General features: G+C 31.0%; 2 protein-coding genes across 6 annotated transcripts; one reads left to right on the top strand and one right to left on the bottom strand.

Annotated features, from left to right (window-relative positions):
• Positions 1-495: 495 nt before the first annotated feature.
• LOC112723736 (transcription repressor OFP1-like) lies at positions 496-1,820 on the top strand. The gene has a single exon (XM_025775181.3). The coding sequence runs from the start codon at positions 560-562 to the stop codon at positions 1,544-1,546; it is 987 nt and encodes a 328-aa protein (XP_025630966.1). The 5' UTR covers positions 496-559; the 3' UTR covers positions 1,547-1,820.
• Positions 1,821-5,194: 3,374 nt separating this feature from the next.
• On the bottom strand, positions 5,195-9,649 carry LOC112719894 (probable serine/threonine-protein kinase WNK4). 5 transcript variants are annotated; one of them, XM_025770626.2, is made up of 7 exons: positions 9,302-9,649; positions 8,682-8,798; positions 7,794-8,059; positions 6,945-7,326; positions 6,562-6,865; positions 6,150-6,461; positions 5,195-5,890 (listed from the first exon to the last, which is right to left on the bottom strand). In XM_025770626.2, the coding sequence occupies exons 2-7, from the start codon at positions 8,730-8,732 to the stop codon at positions 5,478-5,480; spliced, it is 1,728 nt and encodes a 575-aa protein (XP_025626411.1). In that variant the 5' UTR covers positions 8,733-8,798; positions 9,302-9,649; the 3' UTR covers positions 5,195-5,477. The 5 variants fall into 5 exon arrangements, with proteins under 5 accessions (XP_025626411.1, XP_025626414.1, XP_025626412.1 ...); XM_025770629.2 differs by having other exon boundaries at positions 9,345-9,642; XM_025770627.2 differs by having other exon boundaries at positions 9,309-9,540.
• Between the last annotated feature and the right edge of the window lie 927 nt (positions 9,650-10,576).

The raw sequence follows: 10,576 nt of genomic DNA, 5'->3' as shown, positions 1-10,576 counted from the left end.
ATTTTGTGTTCTTGTATTTCTGTTTAGTGATAAACTAGAACAAATTATGAAAATTTAATTTATTCACATTTTTTTTCATTCAAAAAATTTGAGATGAAAAATATAATAATAAAAAATATAATTATGAAAAATTAACAAGAATAATGAAAGAAAAAAATGAAAAATAAGTTGTGTCCCTTGTTAGTGTTTCCATGTCCTTCTTGTCAGGATGGATACAAAATACACTAATTCAGTGTCTCTAGATACATTGTCACCTCCTCTGTCAAACACGATTTTGTGTCTCTGTGTCTCTGTCCTATTGTCGTAAACAAACGCAGCTATAAAGACTAATTAATTAATACGAATATATACTAACACAAAGGTCAGAGATTTGTGCGTGTTTTCTGGAAGCAATGATTAGAGAAAGTCAATTTGGTCCCCCTTTACTTTCATTTTTGCATTGAAGGAACACCAACTTTATATTATTACTTCCATTTTTATTCTTTTCATGTTATAAACCAACTTCCCTAGCTTCCTACATCTTCCATTTCAACAATTTGAGTCCAAAACACACACTTTGATGATGGGGAATAACAAGTTCAAATTTTCAGATATGATACCAAATGGTTGGTTCTACAAACTGAGGGATATGAGCAAATCAAGGAAGAGAAACAATGCCTCTCATGTTATCAAGAACAAGAAAGTAACAACTTCAACTTCTCATCACTATTTCTCCATTGAACCAAGCAATAACAAAGCTGGTAAGTTTCATAACTCTCCTATTTACACTAAACATTCCGATTTTGTATTCGGCGATTCGCCAAGAAAGTCCTCCTCAAAGAGAAAAACTAAAAGGAAAACAATCTATGAGCCTTCTTCGCCGCCGATTGTTTCGTCGCCGGTGTTAGAATCTTGGAGCTTTCATTCTCTAGAAAAGAATAGTCCAAATTGGACTAAACCAAAACATAAAACAAGAGGATGTGATTCTTCGTCCGAGTCTGACTGCCACGAGTTTAATGCTCGTGGCAGCAGGCCTAATAGATTGGTAACCTCTGAATGTAGCTGCAGAGTCAGTTCTTCAACCAATGACATCATAATTGACATGAAGAGTGGATCAACCGACGCAATTTCGCAGTTAGGCCTTGCTCCAATCTTGACAAAGCCGGCGAAATTCGAAGAACAAATCTTCATAAGTCCAACTCAAACATGTCTAGTATCTCGAAAATCCTCTGCTAATTCTAAAGGAATAAAGCTAAGAGTGAATTCTCCAAAACTCGCGAACCGGAAGGTTCAAGCCTATGCAAGAAGGAGTGTGTCCTGCAGAGGATCAAACTCAAAGAATGCAGGTTTTCCGGAGGGGTTTGCCATCGTTAAGTCGTCAGTCGATCCGCAGAAAGACTTCAGGGATTCAATGGTGGAGATGATTAGAGAGAATCAAATCCTTGCTTCCAAGGATTTGGAGAACCTTCTTGCCTGCTATCTTTCACTGAATTCAAGTGAATACCATGATCTCATTGTTAAAGCATTTGAGCAAATATGGTATGACTTGGCTCAACTTAAATTATAAAGTTCCTAGATTATCCAAATTCTTATGTATAGTACTAGAAAAATGCAGTAGCAAGATATAATTTTGTATAAATAATAAGTTCATGATCCATCTTCTAGTTATTGTATTATGTCAAATGTTTATTAAATCTCCTCCTTTCTATGTTTTTAGAGGCTGTCTGTAATCGAAGTAGAACAATTTTTTCAATTGTGTTAATTTTAATTCTGAAATGTAAATTAAAGGTGTACATGGGTCGAGTGAAGTTGCGTTTGCTTCGATTCGAATCTGACTTTAAATAATGAGTGAGTCTATTTTTGAGATCCTTATTTAGTTTTAGACTCGGTGTAATCTTACTACTTTCGGGTCACACTAAAACCGAATCTAAATCAGTGAAGTTCGGGTCTTGATAAACTTTAAGTCAAAAAATTATTATGCATTTATTTATAAAGAAAAAAAAATATACTTGTTACCGAGAAATTGATATCCATATTTGAATTTGAATTTGTCCATAAGTTCTAATTTCATACTTTTTTTTACTTATTTTCTAATTCAACAAGTGTGATTAAAGATTGAGAAAGTCTAACGAGCCAATACTTTTATCAAAATCTGGCTACCACTTAACCAACAAAAGAAAAGTGAATAATCCTACACCATTGGATAAAATCTCACACCATTAAAAATACCAATAATAACTAATTGATGGCTACAAATCACAAAATTTGTTGGTCTCCTAGCACTCCTCTTAAAAATAAAATAGAGGAGTGCTAGGGAGCCAACAACTTTTGTGATTTATAGCCATCAAACAACCATCAATGATGATTTTAATGGTGTGAGATTTCATCTAATGACTCACTTTTCTTTGCTGGTTATATGCTGGCCAGAATTCAATAAAGTTGCTGGCCTCCTAAACTTTTTTAATAAAATAATAAATTTATAATTAATATAACATAATATTAGAATTAATTTAAAATATATATATATATATTAGTCTTCTTAGAGTGCACATAAATTAAGTAAAGTTGGATTCACTTTGACTCGGATTCGACCCTAAATAATGACCAGGTCTATTTTTAATATCTTTACCTAACTTAAACCCAATAAAATTATACCAAATTAATTTTCAAAATGTTTGGATCCTCGCCAGTCGGACCATATAAACTCCTAATATAAACTATGGAATTTAGTTTACTTTGAAGTTCGTTCAACAAGAAAAATACTTTCAATTTAGTTTTTTAATTGCTAGGGTTATTCAGAAAATATAGAGAATTAACTTTTAATGATTGTTTCAAATTGGATTATAAGTAGGTGATTGTTATAATGCCTATAAATGTTTGCCTAACTTTTTAAAAGGGTTAAAAATTAATATTTAATTTTAAAAGTATAAAAATAAATAATAATTAAATATTTAAAACTTAATTACCATAACAAATAAATTAGACAAAAATTAAATTATACTATAAATACCATAAAATTCACCTTATAAGTATTTCTTATGTGAGTCAGTGTAACATGTCTTATCCATAAAAAAAAAAATCCAATTAGTTTGTTGTTTAACTCATTTCAAGATAACAGGACAATCTAAAATAAACTCTACACTTGCTTAAAAGATATAAAATTCTCAAATTACTCTCGTGTGATTCAAATTAATAAACTTGTTCTCTTAATATATATTGATTTAATAATTAAATTAGTATTTAAAAAATTGTGCATGTATTTAATTTAGTCGGTTAGTCGCTAAAAAATCAAATTGGTCTTTTTGATAATATTTTGCTATCAGCCATTGTTAAGTGTCACATGACACTTAATAAATTGTACTTTAGAAATTAATAGGAAAATAATAAAATGACCAACTTAATTCATATTGATATCTTTTAAAAAAAAAATTAAAACGATCAATATTTTTTCTTGTATTTGCCTTGCATTTGAGGCCAACGTTAACGAACTCTTCATTTTTTTTTTCTACTAATTAAAAGTGTAGTGTTGATCCTCTAACATTTTCTATTTCGTTAAATTTTTTTATGACCAAATTAATTTATATATAATCTTTTTGAGATATTTAAAATATTAAATCGATATATATTCTCAAATTTGTGAACTCTGAATTTATGGTAGGCCATTCCCTTGTATTGTATGCCTTCTAAAAATTTAACCCAATATATGGCAATTATTGACATTGGTAGTGACACATATTTTGTAGTCAACATTTAAGTAGATAAATTTCCCTAAATAGTCAAGACAAGTAGTTTGCATAAGTAGTGGCAAGTATAGGTATCCTCCTAAAGAAGAACAAGTTTATTTTGTACTGGCTTATTTTCCAAATGGAGTTCTTATGACATTAGTTGAATAAAATATTTAATGTTTTCTTCCCTTTATGTATGTTAGATTTATTTTTGGAGGAACTACTAATAAGAATTTATTAAATTCATTCTAACTAAACCAATTTTATCTGAATTGATTCTACCAAAATTTTACCTAGAAGAATCGATTCTATAAAAGTAGAACCAAACACATAACAATAATCAATATTGAAGCATGAAGCTAACACATGTTAAAGAATGTATTTGAAGTTGGAAGCAATGCCATAGAATGAATCTACAACTTTTGCACTCATCATTTGATGAACCTTCATTCATAATAAACCAATGGTATAACAAATATAATAACACTATTTAATATTTATACACAAAATTTTCTTAATACTTATATAAAAATACGATTATTATTAATTAATTGTTAAAAAATCTAATATCAAAATATTGTATACTAAATTTTATAGAATATTTTTTTATGGTATGTTAATATATGTTCTTAGGACACAAGTTAGCAAAATCCTAAAAATTTTTAGCAATTCAAGAGGACCACAACAAGATCATAACAAACACCAGCTGGTATAAAAGTAATAATTAATCATAGGAAAAAAGTGAGGACCACATTAAAATTTAGGAAAATAAATCCCCACTTAGCTAACTTGACATAATGTTCTTGATAAAAAAAAAAAGCTTCTCATAATTGCACAGTGCATCAGTTTCTTTAATTATTTATTTTCTTTGATAAAAGTTGACCAGTCTCTTTAGTTACAGAAGCAATTTCAGGTCATGTTTCTTTCAAGAAATCAAGTAGAGACAGAAATGGTTTAATTACTAACTTCATAAATAAATGGTTTAATTACTTTTGAATCTTTAATTAGATTTAACAAAAAAGCAATATCATTTTACCAAGATCCAATAATCTAGCAAATAAGCTTCAAGATCAAGGGATATATATATAAGCATCATACTTGTTCCACATCTTTCATGATAAGGATTCATGATTACAAATCTCATCTTAATTAGTATTTTACCATGAATAGTTTCTCATTATTTACCAAAATGGTCAAATTTGGGATGCTTAGCCACATTCAGCAACTATCACATTCAATGTTTCAATAATGAGTTACTATGAAAAGGGAAAAAAATGTCACTTTACCATTGAATAAAATTGAATTCCACATATGCTTTAATTTGTGGTGTTAACTTGGAAAAACCATTAAGTCTCATAAACTCTTGATTATTGCTGACAAATGAAAAAATAGCACACATAATCATATATTCAAAGTCATGCAGATTGGTACATGACATAACATGAAAAATTAAAGGAACTCAAAAGAAAAGATAAACTACAATCATCAAGGATCTTAATACTGATACCCCTGTTTAGAAATATTGGTGCATGCTGCTACATCATAGTTTTGAAGACATAATTTCCCTAAAATGCTTTTTTTCCCCCTTATGTTTAATTTATTTTTATCTGTTTTCTTTCTCTTTTTTCTGTTATATACATGTATTTAGTTATTTATCAAATAAAGGTCAAGTAAGAACAATTTTCAATCTTCAATTTCAATGATGAAGAGGCATCCGTTTTCTTTTCTAGCTTTAGTTCTTCATCACTTGACACTTGCTGAGGACTTCACATCTTATGGCTGTGATTTTTTCCTGGATATCTCAGAAGGGTTTTGAAATCCAATCTTTTCAATGGCATCAACCGTTTTGAATAACCGTCTTTTGTTAACCTCCTCAACGAGCTGCCGGTGCAGCATCTGACTCCTCATGTCAATCAGCGAATTGTTCCTCATCAGTTTAGGAGTGTCCACTGTTCTCTTACCTTTACTCGCCGCGCCGGCGAAAACTTTGCCCCGGTTGAGAGTGATTGGTTCTTCAAGAGGGGAAAACCTTGTACACTTGTGGTGACTCTTTATGATGTGATTATGTTTATCTTTTCTTGCAGAAGAAGCCACATTGTATTCATGATCATCCATTGAACAAAAATTCAAGTTGGAATATGTCCCTTGCGACGAGCATCGCGAACTCGCATCGTCGTGCATATCATCTGCAAAGGTCCTTCTAAGTTACTTATCATCTTAACTAATTTCACATTTATTTATTATTGGTAGAAACTCAGGTGCAGTCTTCTCAACTATCAACTTCACGTGAAGTCGATTGCACCTGAGTTTTTACCTTATTTATTAGTTATGCAGTTGTCTTTATGTAAAGTTGATATTTAAAAATAGTTACATCTAACCATTTTTAAATATCAACTTCATATGAATACAACTGCAACATTGGTACACTAGTATTAATAGACATACCATGGAGCCAGTAATATCCATGATTTGGTATTTCATCAGCTTTGGAAATGGATTCTTGGGAGGAGGAACAAGAAGAGCCGGAGCAGAAAAGCCGGCGAGGCCGGTCGTAGTCATCGTCGAACGTATGGCAAGTATCTGAACAGTTACTTCTCCTCACATTCGGCATCAGTTCGGAAATCTCTGCTTCGATTATATATGCAATTTCCGAAGGCTCCCAATCCGAGATCTCCAATTCTCTCACCATCTCCACCGCCACATCAATCGGCGTGTCCGTCACAATGTCGAACGGAAAGAATATATTCCTACTGGACTCTGCCAGAAATTAAAAGCCAGAACAAAATTTGATAAATTTTTCAAGAATCTAAAATGAAACAAACAAGAATATATATACATCCACATATATATAATTTACCATCCTTATCGGTAATTTGCACTTTGAGAAAGATAGTATCATCTTCCGGGTTCAGTTTCCCGGTAATCGACATCTCTGTTCGAGCAACATCGTCGCGCAATTGAAGCTTCTCCATCTCATTGTAATTTAGAAATGGCTTCTGAATTCCAATTTTCGCCATTGATAATGTATCGTCAGACACAAGAAACGGATCATGCAATAATTCCTTTGCAGAAGGTCTCTCTGGTGCAGATACAAGGCACTTGCCTATAAATCTCTGCGCTTCCTTGTTTTCTAACCGGGAAAATGAAGCCGGCAACTTCCCCTGATGAATAGAATGTATATAAAATCTAAATTTTACTTGTAACTCAGAAAATATATGTCAAGTCAGATTCTGTTATTACCGAAGTCACTTTCTTGTAAATTTGCGCAGGGTTTGCGCATTCGCTGTACGGATATTCAGAAGTAAGCATCTCCAGAACACACATGCCGAAAGAGTACACGTCGACGAGTTCGTTGTATTCTTCTTCGTACAACTCCGGTGCCATGAATTCAGGGGTGCCTATAACGCTGTGAGCCAGCTGCGAGCCACGGAGGATGGCCGCTAGTCCTAAGTCGCCGATTTTCACTTGTCCAAGATGGCCATTCACAAATATGTTATCACATTTGAGGTCTCTGTGGATTACCGGAGGATCGTGCTCGTGTAGATAAACAAGACCTTGCAAAATTTGGCGACTCCAACTCTTTATTGCTTGAATCCCAACTTGCTTATATTTCTTCCGGTATCTGCATACGCCATAACGGTTATATATCATCGGGGAGTGCTAGCGGAACAATGAATATTTTGAACAACATGAACAACTACCAATCAAATGAAAATACACTACATCCTAATTTAATGCTACTAATTAAATTTACTCTTTTAACCCTATTAATTCACATTGTTTACACATTGTTCAAAAATCTTGTTGGTTACCTATATTTTTCTTATATCTAATATGCAAAGACTCACCTGCATTATTTTTATGTGAAGTTGATAATTGAGAATATTAGATAATTTGACAAGTTTAGCTAAATTGTCGTATAGGAATTCTCAACTATCACCTTCACATGAACATAAGTGCATGTAAATTACACCTTATATACAAGTCTATATTAAAAAAAATGAACAAAGAAAGATTGAACTTTAGAATGTTTTTAAAAAGTTATGCATTTACGTAGAGGTATATGAAGGGTTATGTATGAGAACTTACTCTCTGAGTGTTCCTGAAGTGAACATCTCTGTGATGAAGTTGAAGGACTTGTTATCAACATCGATCCAAGAGGTATAGAATCGCATGATCGATTCGTGGTTGAGGGTACTGAGGAGATGAACCTCTAAGTAGAGCCTCTCCAAGTCGTCCGGCGAGCGAAGCGCCTCGTTGAGTCTGACTTGGTTCCATGCCACCTCTATTCCGAGCACTGCATCAATTGCTTTGTACACTGTCTTCATTGCCCCTTTTCCAAGAATTTCTCCAACCTAATCACATCCAATTTTGAACCAACATCAAATAGTTTCACATAATTTTAGGCATGAAAACTCTGTTTTCAAAAGTATCTTCTGCAACTTTCCACAATTCAAGTTAATTTATATGATGTTAATCAATGGTTAGGGAAGTGCATGATCAACAAATATTTTCAACACCTGGAATAATGCTACACACACAAGAACATGTGATCAAGCTCTCAACCATGGTTTTGTCTTAATAATCTCACACCATAAAAACAACTCTCATGAAAGTTTATATCACCCTGCTTTTTGAAGGCCAAATTAGTTGCAAAGCGTATTTTATATTCCGACATGTATTTTATACACGTGCCTGATTTTTTTAATTTTTAGTATATAGTTATATACCTAATATAATTGATAACAAAATGATGCCTTAACATTTAAATTTAATTTGCAACAACTATCCAATATGAAGCAGATTGTAAAAAAGCTGAACCCTAGAAATCTTTTCTTGTAACATTGAGACATGTTTGAGCAAAAAAAGCAAAAAATCTTAAGAAACATGATCAATGATAACACCTATAATTAAAAGAATATGACACACCACAACACAACACAAAAAAGGAAGGATTAATTAGAATTTAGAACTAACCCTTCCATATCTACCAGTTGGATCAGTTTCCATGTAACGATGATCCTCCATGCTTTCTTTGTGGGAATACACGTTTTGATTACAAGAGCAACCTTGCTAACCTCCTGACACTATATGCTATAATAACAACAACAATAATTAATTAATAATAAAAATAATAATAGTTAGAAAGAGAATTTTATGTTAAAAATAATAATAAGAATAGCAGAATCCTAAATCCAAGGCTTGCCCTCGTGATCCTACCAATCTTCAATACAACACAGCATGTTATGTGTTCATAGTACTGGTTCTTATTATCGACCATTTGATTTTCCTTTTTATTTAATTTAATTAAACGTATTTTTGTTGTGTTATTATTATTTATCTAATGGAAACAAAATAGAGTGGAGGGTGCTAAGATTTGACAAGACAAGACACAATTGAGAGAGGAGAAGAAGAATAATAATAATTAAGAGAGCATGGATAATGAATAATTGAATGAATCTTTTTACTAAGGAAAGCGACGTGTTTTTCATGTGAGTGAGCCCAATAATTTTGAACATGTTGATTCAAGGGAAAGGGTAAAACTGGAAATTCAAATATGTAGGAACAAGTGCAGAGAAAGAAGTGATCATGGTTACTGGTTACTGTGTTAAGATAAGAGACAGAAGTAGAGCACGGAACTTGAAGAATCTGTGGCCACACGTTGGTGGAAGCATTTACAGGAATTTTGTGGATAATAACATGCAATAGTGGAAAGATAAATAAAAAGAAAAATGGAAGTTGTTGAAGAAACTGGGTAGGGAGGAGACAGAAACAGAGCAGAAGGCAGAAGATGCAGAGAATCAGAAAGATGGTAAAACGAGGTGGAAGAGTTGAGGATTTTGTGCCAACTCTCTAACACTTTTATAGTGTGTGTTTGGATTCACGTCGGCCAAACTGGAGGTTGAATGGGAGTGATTTTGTAGAATTGATTTTGGTTAAAACTTAAAAGTGAGTTTGTGCCAACATGATTTATATTTGACAATTTTTACTAAAATTGATTTTGATAAAATAAATATTATTTGGATAATATTAGTTAAAATCACTTCTAAATAAATAATTAATTAATTATTAAAAAAATATAATATTAAATTATAATATTATTTTTTAAGCATATTTAATTTTTTTATATATTTTTTAATATTTTTTATATAATATTTTTTATAGTACTTTATTTTAGTATATTATAATTTTTTATTATTATAATAAAAATTAATATTTATTTATAAAATTAAAAATAACATATAAAAATTATAACTTTTTAAATATTTTTTTAGAGTAAAAATTAATATTTATTTATTAAATTAAAAATAATATATAAAATAACATATTTTAGTACTCTTTTTAAATACTCTTAATAATCTTATTTTTATTATTATTTTAGGTTCTAATTTTTTACAAGTTATATTTTTATTATTATTTATAATTAATTTTTTATTTAATTTATCATTTTTAATAGGAATAATAATATATATTATAAAAAATTAAAATAGTAAATAGTGCACAAAAACTAGAATAATTATTTTAATATTTTCAGTATTTATTTAGAAAAAATTATGGAAAAACCAATAATAACTAGCAACAGCCTAAATCTTGCTTCCAGTGAACGAGCTTTTGGGATCCAGAATCAAAGAAAAGTTGCCAAACATTAAAGAATAGCGTTTAAAGCACTGAAACGCACTTTTATCCTCTCGAACGTGTTTCACAAACACACCCATAGTTTTATTCTGTATCTTATTTATTTTAAAATTTTGCCAATAAAATAAAAAGTTTAATTTGATGCACTGATATGGTAAAATATTTTACACCGTATATAATTATATCTATTATTTTGAATAACTATTTATGCAGTGAATATGAAAAGTAATTATTTT

This window comes from Arachis hypogaea, chromosome 11 (assembly GCF_003086295.3).
Source record: "Arachis hypogaea cultivar Tifrunner chromosome 11, arahy.Tifrunner.gnm2.J5K5, whole genome shotgun sequence".
Lineage (NCBI taxonomy): Eukaryota > Viridiplantae > Streptophyta > Magnoliopsida > Fabales > Fabaceae > Arachis > Arachis hypogaea.
The sequence above is the reverse complement of the archived record's forward strand: the minus strand, read 5'-3'. Positions and strand labels throughout refer to the sequence as shown.